The 21,099-nt window shown below is 35.6% G+C and overlaps 1 protein-coding gene across 1 annotated transcript in view; it reads left to right on the top strand.

Moving 5' to 3' along the window:
- Positions 1-21,099, top strand: part of Ttc26 (tetratricopeptide repeat domain 26) — a 139,427-nt gene that overhangs the window by 40,215 nt on the left and 78,113 nt on the right. The window contains exons 5-6 of the mRNA XM_072529786.1: positions 4,082-4,211; positions 19,377-19,523. Coding sequence (XP_072385887.1) covers positions 4,082-4,211; positions 19,377-19,523 — 277 coding nt within the window. The remainder of the gene's footprint in view (positions 1-4,081; positions 4,212-19,376; positions 19,524-21,099) is intronic.

The following is a 21,099-nucleotide window of genomic DNA, read 5'->3' on the forward strand; positions in this document are numbered from 1 at the left end:
CCCTTAAGTGGTTGATGCAGTTTAAGAATCCAGAGGGTCAGATAGCCAGGTGGATCGAACGACTCCAAGAATACGATTTTAAGATTGAGCACCGGGCCGGAGTTAGCCACAGAAACGCTGATTCTCTTTCCAGAAGGCCATGCTCAGCAGAGTGTTCCCACTGCAACAAAACGGAATCCAAGGAAGCAGCAGTGCTAAGAACGACGATTGTCAACGACGACTGGACGCCTACTAAGATTAGGGAAGAACAAGAGAGAGACCCAGTTATACAGAAAATCCGAAAATGGAAAGAGGAAAACCGTCGACCACCTTGGCAGGAAATATCAAACCTATGCTCAGTAGTTAAGACGTATTGGGCCCAGTGGGACTCATTTATCATCGAAGATGGCTTGCTTAAACGAGTCCTGGAAAATGATGACGGTTCAGAGAAGAGAAGACAGTTGGTGATCCCAAAGAGCAGAATAGCCGAAGTACTTCGTCAGTTACACGACAGTCCATCGGGAGGGCATTTTGGTGTAAGGAAAACCCTTCAGCGAATTCGGGAACGGTTTTATTGGATGAACAGTTCCGACGATGTAAAAGACTGGTGTAAGAAATGTACTATTTGTGCCACGAGTAACGGGCCTTACCGAAAAAGGAGAGCTCCTATGAGACAATATAATGTTGGAAGCCCGTTTGAAAGAATAGCTTTGGACATCGCTGGGCCATTTCCAGAAAGTGAAAATGGAGGCAAGTACATGCTGGTAGTAATGGATTACTTCAGTAAGTGGGTCGAGATTTACGCACTTCCAGACCAGAAGGCCGCCACCGTTGCAGATAAGTTGATCCAAGAATATATCAGCCGATTTGGAGTGCCTTTGGAGATCCATAGTGACCAAGGCAGGAACTTCGAAAGCGATCTATTCCAAGGAATATGTGATAGACTAGGCATGAAGAAAACAAGAACTACAGCATATCATCCGCAATCTGATGGTATGGTAGAACGGATGAATAGGACAGTTGGCAAATATTTGACAAAGATGGTGTCCGATCATCAGCGAGACTGGGACCAATACCTTCCGTTCTTCACAATGGCCTACAGATCTGCTGTTAACGAATCAACAGGCCAGACACCAGCGAAAGTCCTATTCGGACGCGAAATGCGACTACCTTGTGATCTAGAGTTTGGGTGTCGACCTGGAGAAGATGTAGCAGGTGAAGATTATGTGATCGAATTACGAAGAAGAATGGACGATGTACATGAGTTGGTCCGTTCCCACCTTCAGATCGCTAGCGACCGAATGAAGAAACGGTACGATACACAAGCCGAAAAGGGTTGCTTTAAGAAGAACGACAAAGTATGGCTGTATAATCCCAAGAAGCGAAAAGGTTGTTCTCCCAAATTGCAGCAGTTTTGGGAAGGTCCATACCTCATTATGGAGAAGATCAACGATGTCATCTACCGAATAAGCAAGATTCCGAAGGGAAAGCCGATGATAGTACACCATAACCGGCTGGCGTCTTTCGAAGGTGACCACGACGTAGATGAAGAAGTGGAAGTAAACCAAGTCCACGATGTGTCTGACCTCACGTTTGAGGAATTCATGGGTGCCTATGGAGGTACCGGTAAAGCAAGACATGGTGTTACCACTGAAGAAAAGCAAGATCTACTCGCGCTCCCCGATGACTACTCGCTGGCCCTTACCATCCCGGCCAGTATCAAAGACGCACCAGGGTTGGCATCCGTCTTTCGAAGGAAGTTTGGTCGAGTTGCAGAACTTCAATGCCAGGTGCCAGCTCCCGGTAAAACCTTGAAACTCCAAGATGCATCACGTTACCTTTTCTACCTGGTAACAAAAGACACTGCCCGTGACCAACCTACCTACCGAGATGTATGGGAAGCCTTACTTCAATTGAGAGAGCACGTACTAGAGTCCGACGTGCAAAAGTTAGCCATGCCAAAGTTGGAGTGCCGCCAATTAGATTGGAGGGTTATCCGAAATATGGTGGAGGAGATCTTTAAAGACACCGAAGTCCAGGTGTTAGTCTGTTGCAATCCGCATAGTTACTGGTGCGGAGAGAAAACCGTCCCTTGTCATTTTTATACAACTGGAAGTTGTAAAAGAGGGTCCAGTTGCCGATACCAGCATACAGTTCCGGTTCCAGTCCCGACAAGGTTCCAGGAGGAACCATCTTTTAAGAGGGGGGCAATGTTACGATAAATATACTGGCCTAACTTTTATGACTAATTATTCTGTTTTATTGTAGAAATTTCGGTGGAAGTCTAGATTCAAATTATGGTGAATTCTCCAACTAGATATTTCTCGATTTTTCGATGCAAGACAAAGCGATCTTTCGATGCTGTTCTAGTATATCAGGATTTCGTATATAAATACAACATTTTTATATGGAGGGCCAGTTAATACTCAAGACCCGCGCTCGCGAATTTTGTACGTACGGATATAATAAATTATTGTCAGATAAGTTAATATAAATAAAGAAATAAATTAAATCCGTAAGTGTTATAAATATTGAACCTTTTAATAAATTCACAACAATACGTTTATATATTTACCCCTTACCAACAACAAAAAAATCTCGATTATTTATTCCAGCAAGCAAGACTACTTCTTCCAGAAGCACAAAATAATGGTAGGGGTGAATTTTATCCATATATGGCTCCAACCATTCGTTGGTGAAGTTTTTGTTTAATAACACGTTGCAGGGCTAATTCTTACAGTTCTTCTTCTGCTCCACTGCTAGTAACTAGTATATACAATGTGGATGTGTTACGTTGCCAAAATTGAAGTAACGGATTTAAAAAGTGGTGTTCATAATTTACACCAATTTTTTCAAATCTGGAATTTGATGCTTCTCATGAAGCCATTTATGGTGCAGTGTGTGGATCATCTTATTCTCTAGAGTTATGTACAGAATTAGCCAAAAAATATGAAAAAGGTGCTGACATTTGTGAGTTCTATCTTAAAAACCAAATCTGTTTATATGGATTTGTATCGTTACTAAAAATTGTAGAATTGGATGGGTATTTAATTCGAATAAAAAATATCTCCCATCTGTTTTAGACGAAAAAGAAGAAAACAATGGTGATTCCAATAATGAAATTATTAATGTTATTGATCACCCTGAAGATGATTCCAGTAAATCACAAACGTAATACATTTATGTATTGTATCTTGTATTTAATAATAAAAGCATTTCTGTACTAATAATTGTTTTATTTGGTTGTTTAGCATTCACCAATATGGTGTCAGTGTTAAATGTATCTTGTTTTTGAATACTAAAATCTACTACTAAAATTAGATGTTGCCCTACAGTAATGGTGACACATCCAGCAATCAGACTTACTTCTTTGGGATATTGTTACTCTTTTCAACAAGTCCTATATATTGTTATAAATGTATTAGAACAAATAAATGGTGTATTACTAACATGGTATTTTTGGGCCATGTTGATAAGTTTTATCTATTGAATAAATGTTATGAAATTCCAACAATTATTCGGTGTAATGAAGTTATCTGAATGAAGTTACCTTTGTTGGATCAGTGTTCTATCTCGCTATTCAGCAAATACCTATCATACAAATACCATCCGTAGAGGAGGGGGTATACGAACGGTGCGACCAGAACTCTCATTCCTTCTGGTAGTGGTGAGGTTGTGCGGCCAGAACTTTCACCCCTTACGTAACAATTGGAGTGGGATATACCAACGGTGGGGTGGTCGGTGGTGTGGGTATAACAACGGTGCGGCCAGAACTCTCATTTGCCCTCTACTGGGTGATTGTCGAAATGCTATCCAGTTATGCCTTACCACCAGAAATTAGAACTTCTACATCAACTGTGCCTTACGCAGAGTTGTACTCAGTTTAAAGCTGTCCGGCTCAGTATCAGACTAGCGCGACAACGCTTAGCGTACGCTAAGTTCCATTTTTTTTATAGATGGCATTATAATTCACTTATAACAATTTTCGTTTTTCAACTAACCACAAAGACTAAGATTTTAGTATTTAAATGATAAATGTCACTTACGTGAGCAATTAATTACAAACAACATAATGTTTCTAAATATTTATTTTTTTTTGTAGGGAAAATATAGCGTTGAACGTATATGTAGCACTTTGCTATTACAAACTGGACTATTACGATGTCTCACAAGAAGTTCTTGCAATGTACCTTAACAGATATCCGGATTCGGTGATAGCTACTAATTTAAAGGTAAATATTATAATGGACATTTGAAATCGTCACCGGTAAACTTCAAAAGTTTCTTTGATGTGATATGTGTATCCTGTAAGAATCAACTAAAGATGCATAATAATAACGTGGTACCTAAATGCACACTCTAATAAAACAATACCCGTAGTGACAAAATTCTATATACTGGAAATTAATGTACAAAATGTTAGACCATAGAACTAAGTGAGTTTTTCCCGTGAATTTTCCCGTGATATTCGTTGGTATAGGCACAGTATATTGCTTAAAAAAAATGTACAGGTATATAACAACTGCTTTTGATAAATTTGGTGATAACAATATGTATTACACAAAATATACAAACAATTAAACGTCATTTTTCACTTATAAACAATTTAAGATTGCTATTTGATTTTAAATACTAAAGGTGGAAATCGTAAACTATATGGAAAAGTAACACAATTGTACCGAAAAAGCATAATCCTTTAAAATTAGGGTTTGTAAAGTTATTTTTGTTAATTTGTTGCTTAATCATTGCAAAACTATTAATGACTTTTCTAAAAATTCCCAAAAAGATTTAAGGTAAATGTACCTATTATCGGCACCTTTAGGTAACCAAATTACCTGAACAACGTGTATTTAGATTATGGTTTGGGCTAATAAAATCTATCACAATTACACATAAAATATTTATTTTATCCTAAAACAAACTTATAATATTTAAAATATTAATAAAATGAAAAGTGTCCAAAGTCCCCATTATCGGCATTCTAAATTAAATGCATGCTCTAATCTTCGGCACATCAAAGATCCTTTTTTTCTGCATGAGTTAGATACATAAGATTTGAATAATTATGTAGGGTACCTAAATATTGTGTTAGATAGGTACTCTTGAAGTAAATAAATTATTGTAGGTATGTAAATACACTAAATTGAAAATTCAAATAAAATTACGTATTTTTCAAAAGATAAATATAAAATCTTTAATGTATCTATGCAAAATAAATTAATAAACACAAATTATTTTAGTAGTCATTGACACAAGGGGCATTTCAGTTCTTCTCTATCATCTTCAGTTAGATCAAGACCAGCCTCATGATAGTATTTCAAGCAAGAACCACAAAGGCGCATGTCCAGCTGATCGTCAGTGTCACACAATGAACAATACCAATTCCTCTAAAGATTTAGATGTTGAAGGTTTGCTAATTAACATGCTTTTATTTTCTTGCATTTCCTGTGTGGAAAATAGATCCTTCATGACATTCTTCAATTTAGTCTTTGTCCTGCGATTAGAAAGTCTTTTATTCAAAGTTTGTAAAAAGCAACTTTTTTTTCTTTTCGTTTTCCAATTCTTTCGTTTGGATGAGCTTTTCTTCCGCTGCATTTTTAGCTGCTCTTCTTGTTTTTTCTTTTCTTCTTTTTTTTTGTAATATTGTTGCCACTGAGATGAAGTTGAGACTGAAATTTACGCGTAGCAATATTTTCCTTAGGTGTAGGCCAAAATAAAAATTTTTTGAACGGAGTTGGAATAGATTTATCCATAAAATTCTTGTCTAAATTCAAACTTGTCTCAGTATTAGAATCTGAATGATTCATGGATGGTGATGTAACTTGGGAAGTTTCCATTTGTTGAAGGTTTTGTTCCAAAGGTGGAGAAAGCTGCTGTGACGAGGATTAACCGGAGGAGAATGGATTAGAAATTATGATAGGAATATCTTCAGCGACGCCTACCGGGAGAAATAAATTTGTACAGTCAATCAATTCTGTAACATCAACCTCATCGTCATTTGCTTTCTGAGCAAATGTGTTATTGTCATTTTCTAAGTTATCGTTGAATTCGTTATTTACAGTTGTTTCTTGGTCGCCCAAATCATTATGAATTTCCACTTCTGTAAATGAGTCATTCGTAACAAAGTCGACTGGAAGTTCATTGGACGGCTTGTTCATGGCTTTGACTTTCATTTCCTTCCGTTATGAAAATAAGCTGATGTGCTCTACTGGTCCTTCCCAAATTGACCCAGAAAGCTCAATCGCAGCATATCAATTGAGATTCATTTTTCTACAACTCTTAGGGCGACTTGAAATTCTGTAGGTTGTCGTTGTTCTTGTATCTTTTGACAGTTTTGTGCTCCCACGTCTTCTTTAAAGTATTTAGAAAATGTAATATTTTCAACATTAAAGGGCACAAGTCCGCAACCCTTAAAACCACTCTTAACTATATAGGGAATATTTACCATTTTTTGAAAAGTGCTTTCCAAAATAGGTGCAAATGAATCTCTGGATATCTTTTTACCTTGGTTTTCCATTCTCCACCGATGCACGCTCTTTTTCCATTCACGTTTTAATGATCGAAAGAATGCAACATCTAGAGGGTGTAAAATATGTGTTGCGTTTGGACACAGAGCTATTGGAATAATATTATTATTATTACAAAATTCATGGAGAAAAGAACCCTGCGAGATGGAGACTGGAATGACAGGGAAAATTGGAGAAAACGGTTGAGTGAAGGAAGACAGTGAAAACTGTGGAAATCCTTAGTAGTAGTAGTAGTACAAAATTCACTTAGGGCCATTGTTAAGTGTGATCTGTGTCCGTCCAAAAACAGTATAACCGGAAACTGCACTTTTGAGCAACTAACCAAGGGTGGAATATATTAGTGATGTACTCAAGAAAGTTTTCGCCAGGCATCCACCCATTTTCAGACTTTCCTATCCCCCAGTGAGCCAGTATTTTCTCGATAACTGATTTGGCAATTCTTGTATATTTAAAAACTATCATGGGTGGTAAAATTTGACCGGAGACACTACAGGTAACCAAAGTTGTCAGACATTCCTTCTCGTCGTTGCTAACAAACGACTTAACAATTCTATCTCCCATTCTAACCAACACTTTGTCTCCCTTAGGAGTCAGGAAAAAAACCGATTCATCACAATTGAATACACGACTACGATCAAAAGTTATGTTGCGAATGTTTTTACTTTCTAAAAAGGTCCCTACTTCAATAAACCATTGACGAATTCGATTTTCTGTTATAGTATTTTTAGCACAAGTTAGGTTTTGGGAAATTCTTGTAGATAGTTCGGGATGCTTTTTTAAAAATAGTTCGTACCATTTACGTCCAGGCCTACCATCCACGAAATTATTAGGCCTATTAAGTTCTTTAAGCAATAGCTGAACACTATCGAACAACTGCGTTTTAGTTGCAGGAAATCTACAGGTTGCAATCGGAAATAGCCATGCTACCAGTAGGTTTTCTTCTTCTTCTGTTAGTGTGGTCCCTGGTCCAGATTTCTTCTCTAAAGAAGTTCTACCCTTTACTTTGTCCTGTAGAGTCGATCTGGATACCTTATACAACTTACTAGCTGTTTTAAATGGCATTTTTGACTGAACAGCTACAACAGCTTTGTTTATATCTGCCGCAGAATATTGAATTCGCTTTCTCTTTTCCATTGCTAATTTCTGAATTCTAGTCTAAAACAAAGAATTTCCAATTATTGGCACGTATAGGTATGTATTATCTGCAGTGTTATACTCGGTCAAATTATGGCTATTTCTACTAGAGATACGGGATGCCGAAAATTGGTACAAGAAAACATCATTTTTTATTGTATATAATGACCAAACATTTGTCCTAGTAAGTTAAAAGATTACGCTAAAATCAGCTTATATACAGTCTAATGCATATAACCAATTATCGGCACTACAGCCGATAATTGGATCATCTGCTAATATTTACGTACCTATTATCGGCACCCTCAAAATACTGCAAAAAGCTATAAAAAACAGTTTTTGGCCAACAAATAATCAAAATAAACTATTTCTCAACATACAAAACATAATAAAACGGTTATTCGATATTTTAATCAGGAATTATAGCATTCTGTAGCTTACCTCTTTCTTAACACATACAACAAGAAACACTTGGCGTTTGGCGCCAACTGACCAATATATTTTTAAATGTTGTGGTTGCAGTTTTCGTCTGACAATTGGCATATTGTTCATAGGCGTAGATAAAGGTCTTTATAAATTATTGAAATACTTTCGTCCAACAATCACGTGCAAGAATTCTTATTTTTGTCGATTATATAGAATTACTGCCGATAATTGGGGCAGTGTCGAAAATAGGAGCGTTTACCTTAATTTTGCTTGAGAAGAAGGAACGTGTCAGATATAAATTATAGTTATATTTATTTTATTTGTATATTATTATAGGTATATTTATATAATCTTATATTATTTATTTTCTTTTTTTTTTCTTAACTTTAAAAACAGTCTCTGGAATAGAGATCGAAACGTCAGTAAAATAAACATGTAAACAGATGTATTGTGGCTTCCAACATTCTTTCTAAAAATACGGAATGCCACAAGCAAAAAGCCACAGAAAAATAAATATTACTATAATTTGTATATTTGAAAACGATCTCTTTATATAGAGATCGAAACATCAGTAAATTAAACCTATAAATAAATATTTTGTGGCTTACTACAGTCTCCTAAAAATACAGAATGCCACAAACAAAAAGCTATAAAAAACAAGTAATTTTGCCTAAAGCTTACTGAGGCCACCCGGCTGTCGCGGAAGTTACGCTAAAACCTCTTTTGACGCGACCCGTCCTTAAAGACTTACACAATGAAATTTTTTTAAAACAAATTTTAAGACAGTTTCCACACCACCCCAAAGGTATGTCTTGTGGCGCGTTGCTTTTTTTTAAATGGGTGTTCGATAAGAGCCATATTGTCCCATAAAATAAAATGAACAAAACACTTAAACAGTATAAAACAAAACAAAATAAAATCCTATAAAACAAAATAAAATTCTATGAAAACAAAATAAAAATAATTTTTGATGTAACAAAACATTGTACTATTCTATTTAAACACAAACACCATACAGACTTACTATGTTCTCGTTTTTTTTTGTTTTTGGTTTTTTTATGCTGATGTTCCTACTAAACTATTAGAAAATATTATTCGCTGTCTAAATCTGAAGATGCAGTGCTGCTATCGCTGTCATTATCTTCACCTGGTGTAATTATAATTGGCTCTAGTAAAACTTCGACATGAGTGTCAAGTTCCCACATATGATGTTCTTCTTTAATTATGTGGCCTATACATTTAGCCCATTTCCCTGGAGTTACATGGAGGATTGCTTGAATTAAAAGTTCCTTAACTTCGTTCAATTTGAACGTTTTGTTATTGCGTGCTACTTCTCCTTTCACTTGCGTCCAGATAAGTTCAATGAGATTAAGTTCGCAATTATAAGGTGGTAGACGCAGAACTTTGACACTATAATCTTTTGCAGTTTCATCCATAGCATATTTAAGATATTCACTTTTCCTTAACCGTGCAATGTTAAGTAGCTGAGTTTTGATCATTGATTCTTCGAATGAAATCCCCTTTTCTGTAAGCCATTCTCGAATTCTCCCTTTCTGCGGCTATGATATGGAACATTGTCCATAACAACCACAGACCCAGATTCTAATTTTGGTAAGATTCTCTTAAACCAGCGCTCAAATACTTGGAAGTCATTTCTTCATGAAAATCACCTGTTTTTTTTCAACTCAAATTGAAGCAAACCATCATCAAGGAACCCTGTATCACTTCCTATATGGGTGATGATTAAACGCCGTCCCTTTACTGATGGAGCTGTTACTCCTGTAGACCAGCCTTCTACAAATGCTTCGCGTTTACTTTTGACATGTAAATCTTGCCAAACTTTTCCAACTGTATGACCATCGTTAATCCAGGTTTCATCCAAATAATATATTTTGCGTCCAGTGCTGCGAATTGTTCGTATTTCTTCTAAATATTTTCTTCTCCACAGAATAATTTCATTTTTTTCTAATAGCATACTTTTTCTGTTGCGTTTTACATATCGAAAGTTCATTTCGCGCATGGTCCTGATTAAGACTCTACGAGATATCTTGGGTAAGGAGTCATCGTTTTCGAGCTCTTGAGAAATTTTTTTCAGTGTTGGAATTTCACTCCGAAAATAAAATGAATGCATTTTTCGACGTATAATATTCCTTGTCTCGTCATCCAAAACAATGCTTTTCCTACCTCTAGTTTTACCATTTTCTTGCTTTTTATTTTCCGATGTATTTTTAAGTACACGATAAATACAGCTAACGGATACTTTTGTTAAACTGCTACAAATGTCGACCGCTTGGCTAACATTTAATACCATTTTTCTGCCGACAATTCCTTCATAAACGTTTCGTATCATTACCTTCTCTTCTGACGTTAACATTTTCCGTCTCTTTTGCGGCTTTTCATTTTTGGAATCAACATCAGAACTTTGCTGTCTTCTCTTGGAACAACTCGGTTTTTCGTCCATTGTATTTCAATAATCACAGAATATAACTAAAAATTTACTATAAAACGACAAACTATAACACTCTTATTATCAATAACACGTTTTATCAATACTACAATACAGTATTGATAAAACAGTATTGACAACAATAAGTTTACAAACTTATCACAAAGAATATACTCACAAAATGCAACACATGCACTACCCATAGAAACGCCAATGTAACTGAACCATCGGTTATATCTTGATGGGCATTTCTTCGGCGAAAAAATAATAAAAACTAGTTTTACAGCTATGTCTGGGTCGGAATTCTAAATCGGAGTTTCCTCGCTAATTTCAACGTTGCCAAACGATTGAAAAATAATGTTTTAAAATATCGATTTTTATTTTATAAATTTAAATATGTAACGAAACGGAACACATAAATAAAATTTATTTCATTGCAATTTTGTGCTTAATTTTTACTATTGAAAAAATCATGTTTTTTGATATTTTATGACGGTAATAATCGCTGCGTGGAAGAATACAGGATTTGTATGACCATAATTACTACTTGTGAACAAGAATTGGCTACACTATACGACAACTTCTGGTCAAGTCTACTATAGAGCTGTGTACATTTAAATTTGAGGATATTCGGCGTTAAAACTATGAAATTACTCTTCTAAATTGAGGATTTCTACTATAGCATAATCAAAGAACAATTAACACGTAAGGATTTGATTTTCAAATAAAAAATTATATTTTTTGTAAAATTTATTTTTGAAAGATATTACTTTTGCTTAATAAATATTTTGCATAATTGACATGATTAATTAATAGTGTTAAAAGCTCATGAACCCAGGATGTAAACTGGAATTTTACGGTCGACATTACACATACATCTACCCCACCAACCCGTTTGTCCAGTATGGTGGGATATGGCCAAAACCTCTAAAAATAAAAATGTCGATTTTAACAGAGACATGGAAGGTACCCCAGGTGAGTAGGAACTTTATTCCACAATCCCCCACCGAAGCAATGGTCTGCCCCAAGGATTCGGAGGGGGGGGCTCAAGTCGACATTGAAGAAGAAGAACAACAACACACAACTCCTTATAGCAACATACAACATAATACGTTCCATGACAAAAGATGAAAAACTCTACGAACTAGAAGGGGAATTGTTGAACATGAATTGGGGCATAATGGGTCTATCAGAAGTTAAAAGAAAAGGTGAAGGGTGTGTGGACTTATATTTAAGCAACAGGCTCTACTACAAAGGCAAAGAAGATTATACATATGCTGGAGTAGGTTTCTTAATCAACAAGAAAAAAAAAATCACAAATTCAAATGATTCATAGCATCTCGGACAGGGTTACATACATGATATGAAAACTAAATTCACAAACCTGAATAAAGATTGTGCAAGTTTAGGCAACTGGAAAAGCAGCTGATGATGAAAAAAATACTTTCTACGAAGACCTTAAAAAAGCTATAGACAACAACAAAGAATCTGAAATAATAATAATGGGAGATTTTAACGTCAAAATTGGAAGAATAAAGACTCTGTAAACAAGATTGGAAATTTCGGATTCGGCACAAGATACGCAAGAGGAGAAAAACTTATGGAATTTCTGGAAGAAGAAAACAAGTATGCTATTTTAAAAAAAGAAACCCAACGGAAAGTGGACATGGATCGCACCTAACGGAACTACCAAAAATATAATAGAGAAGGCAAATGAGTTCCAACTACCCATATTTCTTGCCTTCATAGACTATGAAAAGGTATTTGTCATTTGATAGTATCGAGATATGGGCTATAGAATAAGCTATTAATAATGGTAGAATAGATTCGATAGATTCGAGATAAAGGCAACTAATACATAATATATATGAAAACGCAACTATGTCAGTACAACTAGACGAAAAAAAATCCCATTCACATTAAGAGAGGAGTTAGACAAGACGACGTAATATCTCCAAAGGTTTTTAATTTAGCCCTAGAAGACGTCTTCAAAACTGCAAATTGGTCAACATATGACATCAGCGTTAATAGCAACAATAGCGAGCATATTCAAAGAATTACAAATTATGACAAAGGAACTCGCAGATAACTCCCAATACGTCGGTCTTAAATATGACACAAAAAAAATGACCAATACAGACGATTTCAGACCTATAATTATAAATGGCAGTGAGATAGAATAAGTACAGGAATATGTCTACCTAGGCCAAATTCTAAAACTTGACAAAGAAAACCAAATTGCGGAAATCACTAGAAGAGCAAGACTAACATGGATAGTATTTGAAAAACTCAGTTAGATACTGAAGAACCGCAAAATACCCTAATACTTAAGGAACAAAGTGTTTAACCAATGCATCCTTCCTGTTATGACATATGGATGTCAAACCTGGACGCTAACCAAGACAAATATGATTAAACTATCCACAGCAGAAAGGGCAATGGAAAGAGCAATGTTAGGTATACGATTGTCAAATAAAAGAAGAAACGACTGGGTAAGATCAAAAACAAATGTTGAGGATATCACAACAAAAATTGCCAAACTCAAATGGAGCTTCGCAGATCACAGTGCTAGACAAAAAGACCAACATTGAAACGCCACAATACAATATTGGAGAAATTACAACAGTAGACGACCTAGAGGAAGACCACAGATAAAATAGGTGGACGACATCAAAAGAATAGCCGGAATAAATTGAAGTCTGTTGCTCAGGATAGAGAATGAGTTGGGAAAGGCCTATGTCCAAAAATTGACGAGAGAAGGCTAAGATGAAGAAGAAGAAGAAGGTTCTTCGAAATTACTCCAGCAGTAGAAAGAATAATAGGTAGCGTCTGGGTACTTTCCATTCTCCATTGTTTCCTTATTTGTATTTCCAGATCTCTGTACTTGGCGATCTTTTCTTCGTTATATTTAACACGTAGATTATAGCTAATAAGTATCGCCACATAGTTTATTGTTGTTTGTCTCGTTAGTTTATTAATAAGTACAAGATCTGGTTTAGTATGTGCTATTGTTTGGTCTGTGAGCACAATGCGATCCCAGTATAGCTTGTAGTTGTCATTCTCAAGCATACTCTCAGGAACGTATTGGTAATGTGGGAGATGGTTTGTTTGGAGTAGTACCAATGTGAAAGCTATCTCTTGATAAAGGATCTTCCCTACTGAGTCTTGTTGTTCATTATATTTACTTGCAGCAAATGCCTGGCAGCCTCCGTTAAGATTTTGGATGGTTTCTTGGGCTTGACATCCATATCGGCATTTGTCATTTTAGACCTAAGGGTCTTTGACGATATATTTTACGTAATTTTTGGATTGGTATAACCTGATCTTGAATGGCAAGTAATGAATCTTCTTTTTCAGGGAACATCTTTCCTGATGTCAACCAATTGTTCGACGCTGTGTTGTCGACATAGTCTTGACTGACTTCATTGGGATGTCGTCCGTGCAGAGGTTTATCCATCCATGCAGAAGTTCCCTTAGTTTGATCGATGTTGTGTCATCTACTGCGCAAATCGCGCGATGTAGGGTAAATGTCTCAGCCTGCATCTGAAAATAAGTTCTTAAATTAGTAATCCGTTTTTTTAATTGCTTACTTATATCCATAAATCCTCGTCCTCCTAAATACCGTGGTAATGTGCTATTTGGGTTCTTTCTACTGCACTTCGAGGATGGTGTTTTTGTACCTTTGTAAGGTGTGTTCGTAGTTTTCGTTGAAGAGTTTCTATATCCGTTTTAGTCTACCTAATAATCCCAAATGAATAGCTAAGCGCAGAAAAAGCGTAGGCGTTTAGTGCCATAAACAAATTTTTACTATTAAGATGTTAACGAGGCAGCTGTTTTACTATTTGTATGAACTCTAAATATAATTCAATTTTCATTTGTTTATAGTCAATTTTCCGCGCTTGTTTTACTCCTATATCATTTTAACCTATAGACTCAATGTTTTGGGCATTTTGCATACCCAATCCTTCGGGCTGAACCTTTCCTCTGACTATATTTAAAACACGGCACTTGTCTAGCCCGAAGTGCATACTAATATCATTGGAGAATGTTTCTACAGTTTTTAGCATCTGATCTAATTTGTTCAGAGGAGTTCAATAGCTGAGATAGTGGGTTAATCGCTAGACACAACCACAATGGACTCAACGAATCTTAGGCCGCGGTTCATTGCAATATTTTCCATTTCGATATTGTTGTCACCAGGTATTTGGAGGTGAATTTAATCTTCCAATCTGTTGCGGTTCTAGGATATTGTTTAGAGCGCAGTGTTGGTAGATACGCTGGACTACACAGGATGTGACCAATTTATACAAAAAAGGAAGACACGTAATTGGGAGCTACTTTACTGGATTTGGGGTATTATTTAGATCCTTCGGTATTTAATAAGTTGTTCAATGAGTTAGGAATGATGATATTTCCTGCGGATTAGAAAAAACATCATTATTTAGTATTGATAAGCACTCGTGAGAACTCCAGAACCTCTTAAGCCAAAAATTTTGAACTTTGTCTGGTCCAGGAGATTTCCAGTTATGAAGCTCTTTGAGGATATTGGAGACTTTTTCTGTGGTGAAGGGTTCATAGAGTTTAGTACGGTAGTGTTGACAGTTGTGCGTTGTATCTTTTATCCATCCAGCATTGGTGTTAGTTAAGAGCAGCTGGTGTGCAAAGTTGATTTCCTTCTAAATTTCTTCTTAGTTTGGGTATGGTTTGTTGGCACTTTCTACAGTGAAATTAAGTTTCACGGTTTTCAAAAATTGCATTGTTACATTTCCGGCTGTTACTGTCTTTGTACCTCCTTAGCCGTTTTGAATAAATGGAGAGTTTTTGTTTTAATGTATTTAGGCACCGTTGGGCTGTGTTGTTTTCTAGATCATATTGCGAATATCTTGCAGTACATAGCTTTATTTCTTTAGCACTTCTGATGACTTTTCTTCTTGTTATTCCTCGTATATATTTTGTTATTTGACCAATTTCCCTACGCACTAAATCAATCTTGTTTAGAAGCCGTTTGTCCCTGTGTGCAACTCTGGTATCTGTTCTTCCGATATCGGTATCCCGTCGTGTTCTGATCTTAATTCCCATTACATTAGCTGTTGCTGTTGCTTCCCTGTAAATAAGAATGTGCAAATATTCCAGCGTATGGGCTTCTACGACGTAATTGCGTAGGACTTCAGTATTCATAATTTGTAAAAGCGCATCTAGTTTCTTATAAGAGTTTATTTTTGGTAGAGGCGATCTGCTAATTGGGTTTGTCCACTAAACTCTTGTACAGAACGTGCCATTTCGCTAACTAGAATATCGCGTAACTCGTTGTTCTCCCGTGGTGTATTATCAGGTTGAGTTTCTTGTATGGCAAACTCAGGAATCTGCTCATGTATTTTATTAGGGACTTGACCCACATTTACCTCTTAATTATTAATCTCCCGTTCGACTTCGTTTCTGATGATATTGCGTCTAGTCTCTGGCATAAGATTGTTTCTTATAATTACCCGGTATTGATCTGCAACTCTTTATTGATCGTTTCTTGATCGAGGCTTGTCACCTGATAACAGAAGCAAAAAATATTTTCATTGATGGAGCGGGACAACTGAAGCGCTGCCTCAGTCCGCTCCGTGAGCTCCGGCTGATGTTCCAGCTCAGCACCTTCAGCGAGTGGAGCTCTTGGTATTGTTTGGCTCGCTTGTGGTTGTTCTTGTTGTTGGGCTGTAGCTGATTGTATGACAGGAGCCCGCCTCCTCAACACCCTGGCACCGACGTCCCGCGTACTGTCACGTCCAGCGCCGGCTCCAGATGTGCCCTGGCTATCCCCAGGCAGCGACCCAACATAAATTATTAATTTCAATTTTCAATGGTATGCATTTTATACCTACTGCCAGGTGTCAGTTCTTGTTCCACGGCAGGTATTCCTACTAAACTCTGGGCATCGGTTCTAAGATTATCCAGAGAGCATCCTTCATTCGCAGGGGGCTGCGCCTGATAGAAGAACTGACAAAAAACTCCCACAGTTTATTATTATTATTATGTTTATTATAAATGACAACAATAGTCGAAAATTGGTCGAATCATTGAGCGATAGAATAGCAATGCAATGTTTGGGTCAGCTCCCCAAGAATTTTCTATTTTTTTTTATAATATAATGAATTTGATACTTCCATATCAGTTTACGGTCCAAATATGTGCCAATATATTTTATACAATTTTTGATCGAAAATTCTGTTTTTCTTAATTTGAAGTTACCTTGAGGAGTTTGGTGTTTTTTTTAAATAAAAAAAAAACAATTTTCAGTCTTTGTAGTTGATATGGATAAGACTAGAGAATTGTAATAATTTTTTATACAATCTAGTATAAATTCTAGTTGACACCTACAAAGTCCTAAAATAGCATGAGAGGTATACAGCACAACATCATCTGCAAACTGTAATATATTAGAGTGTGGAGGTATTATATAACCTAGATCTATATTGTACAATAAAAAGAGAAGTGGACTTAAAATACTACCCTGTGGTATACCTATATTTTTTAGCCTTGGTGGTTAAATGTTCTCATTTATTTTTAAGTAAGTCCATTTACTCTTGTACAAGAATATAAAAAATTTGAAATTTTAACTGACATTTCAAGATATAACAGTTTCTTATAAAGAATATTTAAATTTATGTTATTAAACGCAGAGGTTACATCTATAAATGCTGTAGTTGTAGACGTATGATTTGTGAAATTGACCTGTACAGAAGAAACTAGTAAAGTGAGAACATATTATGTAGACCTGCATTTGCGGAAGCCATATTGGGTAGATCTTTTGGGGCGACAGACTCAGTAAAACACAGGTTTAAATAAAAATAAATCTATTAATTTAGTATATATACAATAAATAAAAATTAAAGGAATTCTACGATGTATACTTATACAATAAATAAAAATAAAATGAATTCTACGTCCCCGTCTGGGTCCCGCGATGAATGAGTTCCCCGGCGAACGTCTATAAAAGAAAATAAACTAATTATTACTAATAAAGAAATGAAATAGCAGACCCACGGTAATGTTCAATACACAATATCGATGGGTTCCGCTTGGCTAAGGACAGAGTAAGATCCTCAATACGGAAATCTCTCTGTCCGGGTTGGCTCTGTGCAGTTCCACGGTAATGTTCAATACACAATACCGATGGGTTCCGCTTGGTTAAGGACAGAGTATGATCCTCAATACGGAAATCTCTCTATCCGGGTTGGCTCGCAGGTTTACTACATCGGCGAGTCAGGGAGCCTAGAGCGCTAGCTATCAGACTGTCTAATTCCGCTATTCACACGCCTTAAATAGCCGTTCCGAATCCCACTTCGCCGTCACGTTGTAGAAGTCAATGCCCAAATATTGACACTCCCACGGTTCGACCTGTTACAGAGAACATCGTTACAGAGATTTGGAGAGAATATATTCGGACTCAAGCCAGTATTCAAGCCGATTCTTCATTAATCTCTTTAAAGTTTTTGATATACAAGAACTTAAAGATATAGGTCTGTAAGACTCAACGTTGTTATCTAGCTTTCCTGACTTTTTTATAGGCAATACAATATAGTCCTCCCATATTTTGGAAATTAAAATCTAAATTCTTTTCAAGTAACCGGCGTTTTATTTCAGATAAAAATATGCTAGCCATAATAATAAATTATCAATGCCATATAAATCGGTTAAAAAAAAAACTTTAAAGCCTAAAAATCAATGAGGCCTCTTGTTCTCGCATTGACTTTAGGCCACGACCTTAATCCGCCACTGCATATAACACAAGGTTTTCAAAGAAAATAAAAAGTACAGTCTCAATAGCTTTACCTTTGCCACTTTTCTCGTGCTCTTTTCCGAGCAAAACAAACTACATAACAAATCAAAATAATAAGAAAACACGTCTTGTCTCAATAACAGCAACAAAGCAACAATAACCACACAACGGAAAGGTACGCGACGTTCGCGCATAATCTCTGCACTGCGGCGGAAAGCCCTCTGAGCGGATCTACCTGATTTTGTTGCAAACTTTAGGACTTACCTGGTTTTGAAACCAACCTTGACTTTAGCTAATTAATTCGAATAGGATGTACAGTTTGTTTAGCAGAAAATAGTTGACTTCAATAAGTGCGGTCGTAAATATTATTAAATTTATCTGACTTGGCCCATTGTTAAGACCTTGTACCTCAGGTAAACCATTGTTACCTGAATACAGGCCTTTTATACTATTATCGGTTAACCCAGGATATTTATAGTCGGTATAATATTATACTAATTGAAGTCAACCATTTACTGCTAAACAAACTTTACATTGTTCTGAACATTCTTACTTGGTACACATATGGATCCGTATTTTAATTCAATAAAAATAAAATAAAATGAAAAAAATGCATGCACCTGGTTTTGAACATTTTGAACATGTCGGATGTTCTAAATATCAACAGCGAAGTCGTGAATGCCGAGTCAGCGATTTTAACACAAAATTCCAGGAAAATATCGCGAATAAACCATTGATAGAATAACAAGTAGCATTTTCACGATCTTAAAGGACCGTAATTACAGTCACATAACAATATTAATTTCGCAATTGAAATAATTTGTCATTTAATCAATTTTAAAGTCGCATTAGAACAATTGAGTAAGAACAATACAGTACAAGACACTAATTCTTACAGACTTGCTGAAAATAAATCGCACTATTTTTTTGGCAATATTTTTAGTTTAAATTTAGTTAGTTGTAAGATTTAACAGTAAAAAATATTTTAAGAATAATCGAATCTATTGTAAATTCATCGTAGTGATTCATAGATTTTGATTGGTCCAATATAATTTTAGTGATGAAAACAAGACATAATTGAACTTCTATCTTTTTATAGGCTTGTAATACTTTTCGTCTCTATAACGGATCAGCAGCAGAAAATGAGCTAAAAACTATAATAGATCAAAGTAATCATGTTGGTTTCGGATATGACTTGTTAAAACACAATATGGTGGTCTTTAGAGATGGAGAGGGAGCCATGCAAGTAAGTATAAATTATACAATTCATAAAAGTAACATGCTATTTTAAGCTCAGAAACTCGATTAAATATCCAAAAATGGCTCTTATTCTCACGCTCCTTTAACCATCGATAAAATATATTAACATATAATAATTATTAGGGGAACAAAATAGCCTCATCTACCTACATCTAAAATTATTTTTGGGGCCAACTAGTTTTAGTATCAACAACGTATTGAAAGTGATTATCTGGCATGAAATATATTATAGAGTATTTTATTATAACAAATTTCTTCAATTTCTTAATTGTAGTAATAATACAATTATTAATATCATAATATTAATATATTGGCAAAGCGAGACTAGGCACAAAATACTAATGATAGATTTCAAACTAGTTTATATTTTAGATGGACTTTCAAAATAAATTAAAGCCTTATAAAAATCAAAATTTGAGTCTTTAGGGTCGACCGACGGTGGAATAACTACTTGTGATGTAACTATATCCGGTTAATTTTAAAAATTTTAAAAAGCTTGATCAATACTGTAGAGATGATGAAGACGGTTAGCAAGGTGAACTATATTGTCAAAAACATAAGTTTTTACTGAAAAAATCTCTTGTAACAGTTCGGGACGTTCCTGCCAGAATCATATACGTGAACGGCTAACCATGGAATTTTCGCCTGGAAAAGAATTTTGATAGTATTGTACCTACAATGTTTTTGTGCTTTTTCGATTTGTTTTGTGGCTGAAATAATTAAGATGAAAAATCAACCTCTTTAGATATAAGCGACAAAAAAATTTAAGCTAACTTTGAAAAAACACATATATTTCGTTTTTATAGGTATAAGTACGGTACATATTGGATCGTAGAAATTGGATCTGTGAAGTTGGATCTGTAAAAGAGGTGGGCGATTTTTCATTTAGAGACAATGGTGTAACAAATCCTGATGAAGCTTAACCAAACTCAGTATTCATATTTGATGACGATGACGATTCATATTGGATGATTAATGGATCTACAAAAAACAATACGTGAATATTACTGAAGGACAGACATTAAGATATCGATTGTGCATACATGTGTCAATCGTACATTCGAGTTGGCAAACACCTTCTGCGTGATAATGCCAACTTTATTGTATAGTGTAAACAGGATGAACTTAATTTAAAAAACGTCTTTGATGATCATGTCTCACCTGACATAACATTTGATCAATTAAAAAATTTTGATCTGCATGTTGGCGTTATAGGTATGGTACGTTCGTCATTGTTAAGGATTTCAATATTTTTAACAGATGATATCATATAGGCTTCAAAAAGTTTTTAAAATTGTAGGTATGTTCGAAACACACGCATTGTATAATAAGTCAGACAAAGAGGTAGCTGCACGCAAGTGTAAAGTTGCTAAACTAGCTCAAGTCATTCACAAAAAGTATTTAGCACTTAAACAAGGTAGAACAGAACAAGACGATGCACTAAATAAACTCTTTAAACCCATAGCCTAAACCTCTAAAATATATTGCGCAATCCTTAGAAACTTTTAATCGTGTTATTAATACCAAAGTTAAACGCGTCAAAAAGGAAGAGGCGAAACCAA

Source organism: Diabrotica undecimpunctata, chromosome 4 (assembly GCF_040954645.1).
Source record: "Diabrotica undecimpunctata isolate CICGRU chromosome 4, icDiaUnde3, whole genome shotgun sequence".
Classification (NCBI taxonomy): Eukaryota; Metazoa; Arthropoda; class Insecta; order Coleoptera; family Chrysomelidae; genus Diabrotica; species Diabrotica undecimpunctata.